This window comes from Oncorhynchus tshawytscha, linkage group LG08 (assembly GCF_018296145.1).
Source record: "Oncorhynchus tshawytscha isolate Ot180627B linkage group LG08, Otsh_v2.0, whole genome shotgun sequence".
Taxonomy (NCBI): Eukaryota; Metazoa; Chordata; class Actinopteri; order Salmoniformes; family Salmonidae; genus Oncorhynchus; species Oncorhynchus tshawytscha.
In genome coordinates this window covers 39,116,784-39,135,307 of record NC_056436.1, presented here as the reverse complement: position 1 = coordinate 39,135,307, position 18,524 = coordinate 39,116,784, and the positions used below count along the sequence as shown (strand labels likewise).

The 18,524-nt window shown below is 41.8% G+C and overlaps 1 protein-coding gene across 1 annotated transcript in view; it reads right to left on the bottom strand.

Annotated features, from left to right (window-relative positions):
* Positions 1–18,524, bottom strand: part of mboat2a (membrane bound O-acyltransferase domain containing 2a) — a 100,751-nt gene that overhangs the window by 60,091 nt on the left and 22,136 nt on the right. The window contains exon 2 of the mRNA XM_042325536.1: positions 302–447. Coding sequence (XP_042181470.1) covers positions 302–447 — 146 coding nt within the window. The remainder of the gene's footprint in view (positions 1–301; positions 448–18,524) is intronic.

The following is an 18,524-nucleotide window of genomic DNA, read 5'->3' as shown; positions in this document are numbered from 1 at the left end:
AGGGAGGAGAGAGAGAGACAGAGAGACGGGGAGGGAGAGAGACGGGGAGGGAGAGAGACGGGGAGGGAGAGAGACGGGGAGGGAGAGAGACGGGGAGGGAGAGAGACGGGGAGGGAGAGAGACGGGGAGAGAGAGGGAAGAGGGCGCTCAGGCTCAAAGAAATATGGATGGAGGAAAGCTTGGAAGCAAGGAAGTGTGAAGGAGTGAGAGATGGAGGGAACCAGAGATTAGAGCAGAAATTGGAGACGAGAGGGTGAGAAGAGGACAGTACAGAGTACACAGTAGAGTACACAGTACTCACCAGCCAAAGCAGAAGAGGGCCAGGTAGAAGCCAAGTAGTGTAGCCACCACATGCCTGATGAAAGGACTGGCCTTACTGGGGTGGAGATAGAGACGGAACCACAAGGCTGTGAGCAGGGCAAACAGCTGGCACACCACAAAGTTCACCTGGGTGAGGAGACACACAAAGGAGATTGTCACAACGTTAGTGAGTTTTGTACCATCCTAAATAAATCAGATTTTTCACTACAAGAGTGAGAACAGTGCCTTTTTCCAGCAGACAGACAGATTGTGGGAGCTGGCAATGCAACATGGGAGGACACGCTTTGTTGATAGAACAAGATTTTGATAAGGCTCTTGTTTGCCTTGATAACTGGTTACGGCAGGCAGAGGACACACTTTAAAAAATATAGATATTGTTTTAGATCTTATCTCTGGTTTATTCCATGTGAGCAAAGCCTGGCATGAAAGCCAAAATGATGTCAATTCAACGCGAGACTGGTGGTGCTCTTTCAAGGATGAACCGAGATCGACGCCAACACACCCACACAGTGCATAGCCTATCTTATCGATTGCAGCAGGCAGAACTATTGCAGGATCCGCCGGGCTGCTAAAGTCAACAACAGGGACAGCAACGATCGGTTACACCTAGTCACCTATTACCTTTCAGTGATTCCCGGCACCCAAAAGCAAGAGAGACTGGTCACACATACAATCTACAATGAGAAATGACTAGTTGTTTTCCCATTCCCACACACAGAGGATTCCAAAAGGACTGCTATGGTACAATACAATTAATCTTCAAGAGAAATATATATATATATTTTTTTTTAACCTAGGACTGTGACTAGGCTATTTAGTTCATGTGTGTGTGTGTTACTTTGCTTGATGTGCGTGTCCACTCCACCGCAGCCTCAACCATCGGTTCCTCTCATCCTCCAGTGTTTCCACGGTGAATCTCATTCTTCACTTGAGGGAGGGTGGTGCAGATTCACACACGCCTCTGTTTTGACAGCCCGGCAAGCAGATTGATTTTGGAACGCTTTTCAGGTTGCCTTCGGCTTACTCTACGTCCAACACTCTTCCCCCACCACCACCTGGTCTCAGGAGCCTGCATCTCCGCGCTTGTTCACTTACCCATCTAAGTGCCGCGCTACGTTGTCCGCGCAATGCTCAAGGGGAAGATGCCGAAGCAAGACTGAGGGAAAAAAAATAGACAAACTGATCCCGAGCATCTCCTACTTGCCTCTGCTCACTAGTACGACTGTTTTTTTAATACACACACGACTAATATACTGTGTATTTGGATTTGAAACCGCTATGGAGAATGTACGTAGGTTAACATTTAACAGACAAAATGGTATTCATCTACAAAACAATGCCCCTTGCCACACAAGCAGTTGAGTAAATGAACAGAGTCACTGGAACCAAATGGGCGGTAAATAGCACAGAGGGGGAGGACACGGCCCCGTTTCATTCCCTAAAGTGTGGTCTCGGAGCGCTGGGTCAAAGCAGCTTTACCAGGCACTACCCAGACTGACTGGGGCTGGAGGGTTGGGTAACAGGAACAATGGAAGCCCCCATGATTATGATCAGCACGGTTTGATAAGCCATAAGGTGTGAGTTAGTGATACAGAAATACACACACTATCAACAACAAATGTAAAATAAAGAAATTAAGAAGTGTCAGAATGAGATAGATATCTATTTCTCACACACAATGAGGTGTATAGACAGTATATGAATAGAAAAGGAGTGTACAGCAGTAGAGCCATGACCAGAATACAGTACATATATACACTCATTATTGTTGTCATTTTATTGTGTTACCTTTGAATTTAGCTTTTTACTTTAGTTTATTTAGTCAATATCTTCTTAACAATTTCTTGAACTGTATTGTTGGTTAAGGGCTTGTAAGTCAACATTTCAAGGTAAAGTCTACACTTGTTGTATTCGGCACATGTGACAAATACAATTTATTTGATTTGAAAGTGGGTGAAAAAGTATGGCAACATTAAAGTGAACAGTGTGTGTGTCCGCCCACCCTCATGTCCGTCCGTCCCCACCCACCGTCCTTCCGGTCGTCCGCGTCCGTCCGCCCACTGTCCTCCCGCGTCACTAGTAGCCGTTCGGTGTCGACACACTGAACCGACAGCGATTTTAGCTGAGACGACACCATTGGGCACAGAAGCAGTGACATGCATAACAAAACATCCGTCTATTTTCAGTTCAGCTCATTTTACAGAATACAGTAGAATCATTGTACTTGTAATCTGCACCTAGGCAATCTAGGTTGTCCCTGTAGATTGAGAAAATGAACAACTAAGAAAGAATCTCTCGGACTTCTCAAACCCCGGCCTGGTCGGGTTGCTTCGCAAGCGTTCCCGGAAATCTCGCGGCGTTGCGCCTCTGGGTTTAGAACCGGTGTCTCGACTATCTGTTGACTGTGCATTTTGAGTTAAAGGGAGCGCTTCGGATTGGCTAACAGATGTAGTGACAGTTAGCGGCTGCTGGCGCTAACCACTCGTGGTATGAGCCTGAGTGTATCATATCAGCACATATTTACAGTACACAGAGGTCCTTTCTTACTCCTGTTTGCCTGAAGAGTAAGAAAGGCACAAACAGGAGTAAGAAAGGCACAAACAGGAGTAAGAAAGGCACAAACAGGAGTAAGAAAGGCACAAACAGGAGTAAGAAAGGCACAAACAGGAGTAAGAAAAGCACAAACAGGAGTAAGAAAAGCACAAACAGGAGTAAGAAAGGCACAAACAGGAGTAAGAAAGGCACAAACAGGAGTAAGAAAGGCACAAACAGGAGTAAGAAAAGCACAAACAGGAGTAAGAAAGGCACAAACAGGAGTAAGAAAGGCACAAACAGGAGTAAGAAAGGCACAAACAGGAGTAAGAAAGGCACAAACAATGGCGGCGCTGACTTCTTGTTGTCCTCCCCACTTCTATTGTTATCGGTATCATTGTTTGGGGAATGAATGCTTTCTGGTGCTAACGAGGCGATAATTAGGATGTGGATCGGGTGAAGGGCCGTGTGTTCTACATTATGGAGGTTAAGGGAGGTGGAGAAGAGAACAGTTTTGCTTTAAAGCAATAATTTGTAAAACAGTGGTCAAACCTTTGAGTCATGATCACTTTCTAAGTCAAAATGCAGGCCGAGATCTACAGCTCAGATTTTTTTATTTGACCTTACTTACAAATAAGCCTATGCAACATCAACCCATTAAAAACAGTACTGTAGCAGTGAGGTTCGTGCAGTAGACTGTGGGCCCAATACATTATCACCGCATCCTGGCCTTGCTTGAATTGCCCTGCCAATGCATTGTTGTACGGACCATGTAAAAAAATATATTTCATATTTGGGAGGTAGGCTATATGATCACACCGGTAACAGTTCAGTTGCTGCATTACTTGTGATGCACAGCTGAGTGAGCATATTTAAATAAATTTGCTTTTTAAATTGTACTGAGCTGATGGTGCCTGTACCGCCGTGGACCCTGGCCAAAACAGGCACACAGTCTACCAGCTGATGGCAAAACTCGAGTCGCACCACATTATTTCTGCCTCACGCACAAATTCATGGTGTTACTCCAAGAACAGAGAAAGTGAAATATTCCTCGGTAAACAAAAAGACCCAAGCAGCTAATAATAACACAAGCCTATCGATAGCCTACACTTCTCGAATCATTTCAGCTGCAGTGCTGGTTGTAGCGCGAGTGGAAGTAGGAGGAAAGTGCATTGTATGGCATATATAAAGTGAACACTTTATTTTTAAGTGTTGACAACGCTGAGTATGAACTTAAACTCTGTCATAAAAACAGCATCTATATTACAGTATTCGTTGACAGTCTCTCTCCAGTCGTGGTTTTAAAAACCATTTTCTGAAATCTCACAGTATCAACTTTGCTGTAGCTTTCTTTAACGCCTGCTACGTTACTGCAGATACTAAAATCGAAGCCATTCGATTGGACAGCGGTAGGCCTATATGGTATAACTGATTTTCTCTCCGGGCACGCCGGGAAGGCAATAGTTTGTACCTTCAGACACATGAAATGGTTCCTAAATAAATAAAAAAAACGGAACACTTCACCTACCTGGTGCGCAGGGCAGCTGAATCGGGTGCACCTACCGGCAATAGCGATAGACAGCAACAACAAAAGAAAACAGGAACGCCAGGCTTTACCGGGGTTGTTTTTTTACAGAAACGTTTGGCGATCGACTAGGAATGCCTTGAAGATCGACCAGTTGGTTAATGTACCCAAATAAATAGTGCATGTAGTATACTTCCTACAACACTGGACCTACTGGTGTACAAAGAGGGCAACATCATTTATGAACGTAATATGTGTCAAACTGGCTTCAACCTGTTATGGCTGCATCCCTTTGTTCTCAATTTCCACCTGAAGACATACACTAATCTAACTGCCTGTAGCTCAGCCCCAGAGGCAAGGATATGCATATTCTTGGTATCATTTGAATGGAAACATTCTGAAGTTTGTGGAAATGTTAATTGAATGTAGGAGAATATAACACAGTAGATCTGGTGGAAGAAAAGAGAAAGAAAGAGCATACGTTTTCTGTTTTTTATTGTTGTAGCATCATCTTTCACATGTACTAGAATGGCCACACAGTCAGATAGGATGCTGGAGATCATTTTGATGGATAACACAAGAGGGCAACTGTAGGTGTGCAACGTTTCAGACTGATAACTTCAGGAATGGGTGAGCTACATGACATTTAGCATGAAGTCACCCAGGTGTCCCACACAAGTTGCCCAAATGTACCCAAGTGGCTGAATTGGTGAAATGACCTATAACTATATACAACAGTGCAAATAACTATATACAACATATCGAAAAGCAATTCTAACACAAACAAAAAAAAATTTTTTTTAAATAGTAGAAAATAAATATATATTTTTTAAACAGTACACCCTTTGGAAGTCCGACACAATATTTTGCTGCCTGTGCCATGTCCCATAGCAGTCTCTTTCTGATGTAAAGCAGAGGCAAACTGAACAAGTGGTGCATTTCATGTGACACAGAACACAACAACGCCTCCATGCTGTGCCCTTTTGGCCCTGATGCACAGTCATGCCTGCAGTAATGAACTGTGGCATATGAACACCACTGGGGGCAGAGGTAGAGCGGGCAGCTTGGCACCGGGGGCTCCCAGCCGGAGTCGCTATCACTGTGAAAGAAACAATACAAATATTTTTTTAATGTTATGAGCCTTTTATCATCACATAAAATTAACATATGTATTCTATAGAGCGGAGGGAACAGTCACTAAGGTGAAGTGCTGTTCCATTCAACTCCGGCCATTGTTGTGGGCCTGCCCTCCCCTGAACAGCACCCAGCAGGCGCAGTGGCCATGTGTGTGTTTGCTGTTCTACTCCATTCCATTTGGGGGAAAAAAATGGAAAATATAATCTGACATGGAAAATATATACACTGCTCAAAAAAATTAAGGGAACACTTAACTTCTTCGATATAGGGGGCGCTCTTTTAATTTTTGGATAAAAAAAACGTTCCCGTTTTAAACAAGATATTTTGTCACGAAAAGATGCGACTATGCATATAAATTGACAGCTTTGGAAAGAAAACACTGACGTTTCCAAAACTGCAAAGATATTATCTGTGAGTGCCACAGAACTGATGCTACAGGCGAAACAAAGATTAAATTTCAAACAGGAAGTGCCCCAGATTCTGAAGACGCTGTGTTCCAATGTCTCCTTATATGGCTGTGAATGCGCCAGGAATGAGCTTACACTTTGTCGTTTCCCCAAGGTGTCTGCAGCATTGTGACGTATTTGTAGGCATATCATTGGAAGATTGACCATTTTACACTACATCTACCAGGTGCTCGCTTGGTGCTCGCAAATTCGCCACTGGCGCCCTGTGCTCTTCACAGATGAAAGCAGGTTCACACTGAGCATGTGACAGACGTGACAGAGTCTGGAGACACCATGGAGAACATTCTGCAACATCATCCAACATGACCGGTTTGGCGGTGGGTCAGTCATGGTGTGGGGTGGCATTTCTTTGGAGGGCCGCACAGCCCTCCATGTGCTCGCCAGAGGTAGCCTGACTGCCATTAGGTACCGAGATGAGATCCTCAGACCCCTTGTGAGGCCATATGCTGGTGCGGTTGGCCCTGGGTTCCTCCTAATGCAAGACAACTCATGTGGCTGGAGTGTGTCAGCAGTTCCTGCAAGAGGAAGGCATTGATGCTATGGACTGGCCCGCCCGTTCCCCAGACCTGAATCCAATTGAGCACATCTGGGACATCATGTCTCGCTCCATCCACCAACGCCACGTTGCACCACAGACTGTCCAGGAGTTGGCAGATGCTTTAGTCCAGGTCTGGGAGGAGATCCCTCAGGAGACCATCCGCCACCTCATCAGGAGCATGCCCAGGCGTTGTAGGGAGGTCATACAGGCACGTGGAGGCCACACACACTACTGAGCCTCATTTTGACTTGTTTTAAGGACACCACATCAAAGTTGGTTTTCCACTTTAATTTTGAGTGACTCCAAATCCAGATCTCCATGGGTTGATGCATTTGATTTCCATTGATAATTTGTATGATTTTGTTGTCAGCACATTCAACTATGTAAAGAAAAAAGTATTTAATAAGAATATTTCATTCATTCAGATGTAGGATGTGTTATTTTAGTGTTCCCTTTATTTTTTTGAGCAGTGTAGTTATTCGTTTCAAAATGTATACCTTCACGAATTTGGCCACTTGGGTACATTTGGGCTACTTGTGTGTGACACCTGGGTGACTTCATGATAAATGTCATGTAGCACACTCATTTTGGAAGTTATCATTCTGAAACTTTGCACAAGTACTGTTGTCCGCTTACGTTTTTCACTGAAATTGTCCCCATCATCCTATCTGAATGTTTGTTTTATCTTGTTCATTTTAAAGATAAAACAATGAAAAAAAACATACATTTTTATTTTTGTATCTAAACCAGATCTATTGTGTTATATTGTTCTCCATTCAATTCACATGTACACAAACTTCAGTGTGTTTTCTTTCAAATGGTACCAAGAATATGCATATCCTTGGTTCTGCGCCTGAGCTACAGGCTGTTAGATTTGGGTATGTCTTCAGGCGGAAATTGCACAAAGTAGGGGGGGGGGGCTGTAAGAGGTTTTAAGCTATAAAAATGGATTTTATCAAAGAAAACGGCACTTCATTTGATCACTGGGACCCTCAGGAAGAGAAATAAGAGCAAGATATCAGAATGTAAGTCATAATTTTACCTTCAGATGTGAATGTGTAAAAACTGCCATGACGGAAAATGTTGGTTGTTGATTGCTCTTCAAACAAAAGCATGGGATTTGTTCTCTGTAATAGCCATTTTAAATGGGAAAATGTAGTTTGATTACCAATTACTAATCTTTTGAAGGATGTAAGACACTTGCATTTTCAAGAATGTTTAATGTTACGACGTTGTATTTTTAGTTGTCACTCTGAAATTTCCCCTGATGTTGAGCCCTGTACGGGGATCGCAGCCATAAGAGGTTTTAAAGTTGTGACATTTGCCACAAAATACACAAAAAGCTTTCACCATGTCGATAACATTGCCTTGCCTATATATGGTTTTATTGCCATCCATCCATTTGACACTTTATGGCTCTCAACAGCAAAGAGACAAAAGTTGGGTTTGTTTGCCGACTGCTGCTATATAACCCAGAGGTGAAAGCCAAGTATATTTCTTACGCAAATGATGTTAAGAAATTGAGCCGGTATCGATCATTAAGACTGGATCACACAGAAACGACAGTACGGTATTGTCAGCTAGAGTCCCTGGCCAATCCATTGTTGGCATTACTCGCATACAGGGAACACCTCTTCTATAGGCCAGTCCCTGGCAGGCAAGCACACAAAGGCAGCAGGGTGCAGGGAGATGTCTTGCTCCCATCATCATCATCATCATAAATACACACACACACACACGCAGGTAAATCACTCAACCCATTTGCAACAGCTGTACCAATAATCCAAAGTGTTTCAGTTACACAAAGCTCTTTTCCCATCTTCCTTGAAAGGAGGTCATTCTCAAAGTGTGTGTATAACAATGATTACATGGATACAATTCGAGACCAACATGGGCTAAGCTCTGTGCCATCAGTATTAACAGTGTATAATATCGAAAAGAGAACCTGCGCGCTTTTCGATTTCTCTCTAGGAGAGTGGCTTAGCTTTTACAACGATTCAAGAGAACTTCTGATAGTTTGAATGTTACACTTCACAGCTTGTTTGAATGCGCACACACACACACACACACACACAGAGTTCAGAAAACAACAAGTGTGTCTCAAACGTGATCTTAGTTCAAGTGTTAAGGTGGTTTTCCTGTTTTTTCCCTGAACTTTTGGAAGCATTATGGTAAAGAATGGAACTCCACCAAAACAATGGAAACATGTGAGGGAAAGATCCCAAATCTCCTCATTGCCCTACAGAAAAATGTGCCTACATTTAGACTATTGTTTGTGTGCATATCACACTATGTTGAGGTCCAAATCTGAGTATAAATCTTGTATGGATGTCAAACCTAATGCATGTTCACCTCATCATCCGCGAGTTTTTTAAAGACCGACTACCACCAAGATGTTTCTATGCTAGCTATGCTACCAGCTTATATGAATGGGAGTTAGCATTTAGCAGTCACTTCTTCTAAACCCAAAAGGGGACTACTTCAAAAAAACAGCTAAATAGATACAAATCGGACTTCAGTAAGCACGTCATGAGAGATTTGACGAAAACCCACGTTTGTTAGATCAGATTTGTTGAAAGTGCGCCAATCTCACGTCCTATCCCCCCACAGTCTGCGTACCATTGACCCCTTTCCCACATCTATTCATGTTGTCCCCTATTGAGTATCTTATTGCTATGGAGCCCTGTGCCATTGTTAAAACGGAAAGTAGTTAGAGCGTCGTCAGGAAATTAAATGGCCTCCTTTTACAACAAGTGGTACCTGCGGAATGGAATAAACTGCACGACTGACACGTACGTATGTGAGCGAGTACGTATGAGAGCACGTATGCGAGCGAGTGAGTACGTATGCGAGCGAGTGAGTACGTATGCGAGCGAGTACGTATGCGAGTGAGAGAGTGAGTACGTATGCGAGAGAGTGAGTGAGTACGTATGCGAGAGAGTGAGTGAGTACGCGTGTCAAAGGAACAGTACCCTCTCTCCACCACTCCAAGAAACAGCCCTAGTCATTACCATGGAGCGACATTTACCCTGCACAACACACCATGACACATTCAAAATCACACTTCTAAAGCTAGCATAAAAACACAAACTCCTCTTCGATTCCTCTCACTAGGTCAGTCAGACCGCTCTCCAACGGCTGTTGATGACATAAGTGACCCTTAATTACGCTACTCTAAAAAAATCATATTCAAACCAATACAATACCACCAATGGAAAGCTGCTGAGCAACGACTGTATACAAATGAGGACTGGCTCTGAACGCAAGAGTTGTTGCATTTACAGTGTCCCTACACGATGCTTGGTTGAGAGCTAACAGAGAGCGAGAAAGGAGGAAAGATGACTGCGCTCTGCTCCACCCAGGCCTCCACACTTCCCTCAACCCCCCCCACAGCCATCTGGCTGCCTCCACTTCTACACGACAACTCCAGCTGATGAGCTAAATTAAACCTAAGATTTAAAATAAAAAAGGGATGAGAGCGAGAGAGGAATGGGGGGGGAACAGAACTGCCTTGACAGAGGGAAGCGAAGATCAACTATAGGGAAAGACTGAGAAAGAAAATAGACAAGAATTAGTACAGTACAGGGAGGCAGAAACAAACGAGTAAAAAAAAAAAGGGAGTGACAGGAACACGTACTGTAGAGGGACAGCCCTAAGGGGTTGATAGTGAGACTGCACCGACTGACAAATGTCTCCTGTGGTTTCCATAATGAGTTTCAGGAAGGCTGCTTATCTGAGCCTTCCACTCCATGCAGACTCCCTCCTCAGTCAGCTACTCTGTCGCTTTTTAAAGCGCCACCCTACTTCAGGAGAAAAAAAAAAAACAGGCTGACACAGGAGTTCCTCAGCTTAACGCCAGTCAGCACTAATCGCTAACTAGCGATTCCACTGTAGGCTAACATCTGCATGCTGTCGCCTGTCTGTCTCCACTGAGACCAGTTAGCTAGGGCCCTGCTCCTCACAGATAGAGCCTTTCCAACAGACGGCTTAAGTAAGCGGGTGAAGGGAGTCAATCTCAGTCTAGGTGGATCAGACTCAACTGAAGCCTTGGAGAAAAAGTAGAGGGCTAGGAATGACATCAGCTCCGAAATGTGCGCATACAGTGTATCCACAAAAGTACGTGGATTAGTGGATTCGTCTATTGCAGTCACACCAGTTGATGACAGATGTATAAATTTGAGCACAGAGCCATGCAATCTCCATAGACAAACATTGGAAGTTGAATGGAAGGGCTTAAAGAGTTCAGACTTTCAAAGTGGCACCATCATAGGATGGCACCTTTAAAACAAGTCAGTTTGTCAAATTTCTGCCCTGGTCAACTGTAAGAGCAGTTATTGTAAAGTGGAAACGTCTAGGAGAAACAACGGCTCAGCCGCAAAGTGGTAAGCCACACAAACTCACAGAACCCCGAGTGCTTAAGCGCGTACAAATGGTATGTCCTCGGTTACAACACTCACCACAGAGTTCCAAACTGCCTCTGAAAGCAATGTCAGCACAAGAACTGTTCGTTGGGAGCTTCGTGAAGTGGGTTTCCATGGCCGAGCAGCCGCACACAAACCTAAGATCAGCATGCGCAATGCCAAGCGTCACGGCTGGAGTGGTGTAAAGCTCACCACCATTAGACTCTGGAGCAGGGGAAAAACGTTCTCTGGAGTGATGAATCACACTTCACCATCTGGCAGTCCAATGGATGAATCTGTTTGGTTGATAACAGAAGAACGCTACCTGCCCCAAATGCATAGAGCCAACTGTAAAGATTGGTGGAGGAATAATGATCTGGGGCTGTTTTTCATGTTTCGGGCTAGGCCCCTTAGTTCCAGTGAAGGGAATCTTAACGCTACAGCATACAATGACATTCTAGATGATTCTGTGCTACCAACTTTGTGGTAACAGTTTTGGGAAGGCTCTTTCCTGTTTCAGCATGACAATGTCCCTGTGCACAAAGCGAGGTCCATACAGAAATGGTTTGTCGAAACCGGTGAGGAAGTACATGAGTGGCCTGCACAGAGCCCTAACCTCAACTCCATCAAACACCTTTAAAATGCCTTGGAACGCTGACTGCGAGCCAGCTCTAAATCGCCTAACATCAGTGCCCGACCTAACTAATGCTCTGGCGGCTGAATGCTCTTTCGGTTTTTCCCCATCCAGACTAGACTGAGGGGGGAAAAAAATGATTACAAATACTTTAAAACTAGATTCAAGGAAAACTCACCGCTGTGCAGGTGAGAGTGCGCCTGTCCAAACGGAGAATCGTTAACATTCAAAACAACATCGCTTCTCTTAAAACCAGAATCCTCTCTTTTAGGGAATACAATCACTAAGTAGTACATGGAGTCCACGGTGGTGGCTGAGGAGTATTTCTGGTGATGTCATGGCGCCAAGCAACAGCCATATCCATCTAAATAACTGGAAATTGACGGCACGGAGCCAAAAGTATCTCCTCTGGAGTACCATAACTGAACACACACACATTCTACTGGTGAGTGTTAATTCAGTGGGTAGAATCTACAACAATTCCAATAGTTGTGGTCAAGACACTAGACTTTTGAGATGCCTATTTTAACAAAACCCTGGCTGGCAATGGGCGCCAAGGAACAACACTTTATTGCACATTTAATTCAAACTGACGCATTTGGCGAGGTTCATTGGCACAGTACGTACGCAAGTACACGTATTCACTGTGAAAGTAGTCAAATGGACGCCATTCACAAAATGTATACGCAGCATTTTGTTTTAAGGATTCACTCATACAAACCTGCTGTTCAAACAGCACCTGTCAAACTGTCATAGTGTCAGAGGACATTGGAGTGAAACTCATACTGGCTACAATTGTTACTTTAGTCTCACGTTTAAAAAAAAATAAAAAATAAATACTGACATGGCAGAGTCACACGGAACACAAATTACAGATGCTGTGTTTTACCCTTGTGCACATATTGCGTTACCTGACCTCCCCCTGTAAAACTAATCCCGTCCCAATAGGGCTATACACTAAAGCAATTATCTGGCATTCTGCCAGTCAGCTTCAAGTGACGGAGATACAGATGTGGTCACAGATGCCTACATAGGAACGGTGTGGGTGTGTGTGTGTGTGCGTGTGTGTCTTTTACACAGCTATTTTGGATCAAAGGAGCAGGTGATAACTGCCTCAATTACAGGTGATCAGATGTCACATTCCATTAAATCAGTTGTCATTCTTACTTACTTGGCAGCCATGAATAAGAATTACCCTGTAATCAACAGGTAGAATTACATTACTGAGAGGACAACAGATTTGCATTTTGTGCAGAGAGAATTTCCTTGCATCTCATGATCGGAGAAGAGCTCTTTGAAGGAAGACTTAGGTGATCTTATGAAACGCTTCTCATTTGAATATTGTGAAGTTACATTTTTGGACAAGGAACAGACAGTCTGCTAAACTGTCTGCGCTCGGTCCTAGCGCAGAGACATTTAGATTTGCCATTTGTGAACACTAAATGCCAAAAGCCCTGGTTACTCTGCCTGAAAGGGCATCTGTAACTACATACAAAAACAACTCTGGTTGCGTCAACACTCAGCCTGGATCAATTTGAGAAACCATAAAGAGATTCAGCACCAATAACTTAATATCCTACGACGAAGAGCGATTGAAGTTGTGTTTTCCAAGCGCCCGTTACACTAAATGGTGTTTGCAACGAAAGCCCCACAAGGTTAAGCTGCACTTAAAGAGAAGAAGCTTGTCACCTGGGGGTGGGATGCTTAAGGCGTTTTTCCACACACACACACACACGCCTGAAATTTAAAAAAAAGCCAAGAGAAAACTAATGCATCATTTATTCACTTGATCCTCATCTGGAGCTCTTGTACTGCCTGTAATCTGATATGTTGTGGGCCTAACTGTCATCTTGGCAATCACAGCAGATTACGAGGATGTCATTTAATGGTGCTCATGCTAAAGACACCCTTGATTAGGCTAATTATCTTGGCTCGAAAGGTTATTTGTCAATTAACCGGCTTGCCAGGAAGGCATGGAGATGAGTGAGAAATTACCAGTTAGAACAGATCTAGCTGGTCTGGACAGCAGAGAAAAAGAAAAAAAATGATTGCGAGAAGAGACATTGGTCTCGCTATAAGGATCTTATGACAGGTTCTCAGACGCTCTAGTTCTTGGGCACAACAAGCAAGGAGACATCACTTGGAGTCGACGGACACTTCACTACCTGGCAGACATATCCCTTCTCTGTTTCTATGCATATTTGTGTCACGTGAACGTTCAGTCAGTAACTGTTCCGCCAAACTGTGAGAAAGGACACCTCTCTCGATGTCAGGTGAATTCCTTCAAAGAAAAGCTTTGGCAACAGATTACATACAGTGCTGTGGAAAAGTAATTGCCCCATTACACTCAATAACTGACTGGAAGCAAATGCTTCCTGTAGTTGTTGATCAGTCTCACACATCGCTGTGAAGGAATTTTGGCCCACTTTTGCATGCAGAACTGCTTTAACTCAGCAACACGTGTGGGTTTTCAAGCATGAACTGCTCGTTTCAAGTCCTGACAACTTCTCAATTTGGGATTAGATCTGGACTTTGACTAGGCCTTTCCAAAACTTTAAATTTGCTGCTTTTTAGACATTTTCATGTAGACTTGTGTGTTGTGGATTGTCCTGCTGCATAACCAGCATCAGCTCACAAAAGGGTGGCCTGACATTCTCCTGTAGAATTATCTGATAATAGAAGGAACCACGAATTCTGCTCTAAGGCAAGTCGTTCTGAGGCTGCAAAAGCATCCCCAAAAATAGAGAAGCACTGAACTACACCACTGTAGTTCAGTGTGAGACGAATGGCAAAACTTGGTGTACAAAAGCACTTATGAAGGAGAAAAACTGAAGCATTTAACAATGAGTCTCTGCTATTACTTGATCTGCCTTGAACAATAATGTGAACACCCATCTCCCCGATCGCATTACAGTCAGCAAGAGGGAATTCTTCTGCATGGGGAAACAATGTGAACTATGCAGTTTGGGCTGACTGCCGGTCAAACCTTATCAAAAACAGACCGCTGAGGCCTGCAACTCTAGAATACAAAAGGAAACAACTCATTCTGAAAGCAGCACTTGGAAATATACTTTCACAACACAATAGTCTCCAAAATCTGCAGGATTTGTCATCTTTGCAACTGTGGTCTCCATAGCAATTAGCCACATAAAAAGTAAGATCCAGGAAAGGCCTGTGTGCACGGTCCAAATGGCAGAAAAGGACAATAGCTAACAATGGCCGCCCCACAGCTTTACCCACATTCGGCATTCATAAGTCATTCAGCAGTCTAGGGCATGCTTTTATGACTAGGCAGCAGCTGGCCTTGTTAGGAATAGCAAACAATCCTAGCTTTCTTTGAAACAGTGAAACTGTGAAACAAACATTCTGGATAATGTAGAAAATCTGGAACTATTTATTGATCAGCATTTTGATAAGCTCGAAAAAAGATACATTGAAGTGAACAAGAGAAAACGTTTGAGTTCTGCGAGCGAAACTGAAGGGAAGCCACCGTCTAAAATTTTTAAAAAATGTAACATTTGGAGTTTTTATAACCGTCTCCAGAAGATAAGAGCATTGCTTACAAGCATGAGAGCAGTTTTTTTTATTTTTTAAACTGGGTCTATTGCCTGAGCTACTGGGGGAGGTTGAGGCCTTAAAGCAGGAATGGATTATAGTAATAAAATGGAAGAAATACGAGCAGAAAATAAGATGTCGAAACTACCGTGGACTCACTAAAAAGGCACTACAGAGGCACTATGGGATGGTAAAACAATGAAAGCCGAATTACTTGATCTAAAGTGCAGAAGTATGAAAAATAGTTGTGGAAAAAAGGAGGATGAAAACAAAAACTATCAGTCAACAGAGGAAAACGTCCAGGTGTTCATGAAACTTAATCCCAAGATGACAGACAAACAGGTGGAAACAATTGATTGTCCATAACTTAAAATAAGGTTGAACTCATGGTAATGCAGAATGGGTGTGATGAACTTATCCTTTGTCTATTTAGGCAATATGGAACTTTGGACAATATGGATTAATATCAGGTTGGTTTAGGTGAAGGTGTAAGGCTGTCCTTTCTTTATGATTACTTATTTATTTAATGTCAAGAACGTACATTGGTATTTCTAAGGTTGTTTTTTTGTTTGATATGACCTAATTGTAGAGGTTGGGTATATTATGACTTAAAGACACGCTATATATATTATATATCCCTCGTTTGCAGATGTGAATCGGAACAATTCGCTTTTACGATAAAACTTTATAAATATGAATAGATTTATTGTAGGACTAGGATAAAGGATTACAGAATTTAAAAACTGCCTAGGTTCTCTATTGGAATAGGCCTATACGATCCTAAAATAATTGGTATAATTATCCTTTTACATTTAAACATTTTTAAACCTCAAAATTAAAAAACGTAAAGGATGACTGTTCCGATAATACCTAATCCATTTGCCGGTGTCAACAGGGTTGTTGTCTCTATTAGTGTGTGGCGGGCTGGTTAACACTTGGATAAACTGATTAAAGTTAACGGTAGAAGCAACAACAACTAGAAGCACTTCTCTAAGCAATAGAGAGGTATATATATATATATATATATATAAAATATACCTCTCTATTGCTTAGAGAATATTATATATATATTTCTATATAAGCTATTTATGCTACCTTTAATATTCTTGATCCTAATGATATCGGTCGAGGTAAAATAGTTCACTTGCTCTGGATTGTCAGTACTGAATGTATTCTTGGCTATCGTGCCATGGCTTTGTCAGAATCGATTGCAAGTTAAACTTGGGTATTCCTTTATGGGCAGTGTGATGCCTAAGACACATTTTTACTTGCAGTCATTAGCGGCCGTTAGAATCTGTTCCTTTTTCCTTATTGTTTTTGTTGGAATACAAAAGGATATAATGAGGACTACATGAAATATGTCTTGCATGTAATGGAGTTAAGAAAAAAATGGACTGGTCTTGCAATATATTTAGGTTGTCCTGACATGCTTATAGCCTTGCTAGGACTTTCTAAATATGAGCATGCATTTATAAGACTGTGCTGTTATTATTTCTATTAATATGACTATTATAGTTACAAAAAAATATGGACCGTTTCCCTTGTTATTTGGTTAGTTCTCTTAAAAATAGCACCCTCATCGATATTTATCTTATGGGAATGACCATATTTCCATCTGGCATCCAAGGGTTTGCCCCAGGACGCAAAGGTGTGCCTTAAGTCAGGGAGAAGGTCTGCTGGTCTTAGTGACAACCGACCTAGATATGTGGGAGATTAGGCAGTTTACAAATTTGCAGCTACAGTATGCTTAACAGTGTAAATATTGTGGTACAGCTATATGGACACTTAACCATCATGGTGCTTTTTAAATGGTACGTTTACCAACATTGGTTGTGGTAAGTATAATTGAAACTTGGGTATGATTATGGTAAGTTGGGAAATAAGTATAGCCAGTTATAATTGTAAGCAGATCTTAGGTCATTTAAAAAAACATTTTTACATGGTTAAAAGAGAAAGAATATCATATCTATTTTTTACAGGAAACTCATTCGACAAATATAGATGAGGTTGGGTGGGAAAAGGGCTGGAAGGGTGATTATACTATTTAATACACATTTTGAGCCGATTGTGCAAACAGATCCGCAAGGAAGATGGATTATACTAAATATGCTACTGGACCAAAAACAAATCTGGCTAATTCATCTATATGGGCCAAATAATGATGATCCACACTTCAAAAATATATATAATAATCTATTGAGATCACAAGCAATGAATCTATTATTGTGGTGGGAGATACTTAAAACCGTATTATGTCAACAGATCGTAAAAGAAATCACCCTCGAGCACAAAAGGAGATCATGAAGATCATGGCTACATCAGAACTAGTGGATATATGGAGGCTGAAAAACCCTGACCTAGTGAGACATACATGGAGGAGACTTAATCAAGCTAGAGGTCTTGATTACTTCCTAGTCTCATTCTAGCTGACATCAAAAGTATAAAAAAAAAAAACTAAATTGGAGACCAAATGCGATCGGACAACCATCTAATTGGCCTCCATATAACTCTTACAGAATTTCCACTTGGACGAGGATATTTAATCAAAGCCTATTGGATGACAGTTAAGAATGATTTTTGTTCTTAACTAAGACAAAAATAATTAAATACTTTATTTTGCACAACACAGGTACAGCAGATCCCCTTATTGTATGGGACATTTAAAATGTCCTTTTAGAGGCCATTCAATAATCATTAAAACAAAAACAGTTTAGGTCAAGAGATTAGACTAATAAAGGAAATAGCGGAAGTAACAGCGCAGGTAAATAGTACAATTTCCATTACTATAGAGGCACAAAATAGGATAGAGGAAAAACAAAAGAAAGATCAAGTGTAATGTTTTACAAAAATAAAGCAAATTGGATAGAATATTTTTTTTAAATGCACAAAATTTCTCATGAATCTTCAACATAGAAATTGTGGCAAAAAATAATTTACAGAAACTCATTACAAATGAGTCATCCATGATTCACAAAATTATATATTTTTAAAGAGGAAGCAAAATATTTTTAGCATATATGTTTTCTTTTCAGTCTCCTCCATTTCCACTGAATGATGTTGGATTGATGTCCTAATAATAATAATAATGTAAAATTAACAAATTACAGAAGAGGATCTGAGGCAATAAAATCTTTTCAGTCTGGAAAAACTCCAGGGCTTGATGGTATACCAAGAGAGGTATATCATACATTTGATGTACTCAAATATCCATTATTAGCATGTTTAAATTACTCCTATACAAATGGTAGACTTTCAGGTACTCAACAAGGTCCGATTTCATTATTACTAAAACAGGACCCAGGTGGTAAGTATAAAGATCCAGTCCGTTTTAAAATAAAAACTGGAGGCCTCTAACACTTCAATGCTGTGATGCGAAAATAAATGGCGAAATGCATAGCACATAGATTTAAAGGAT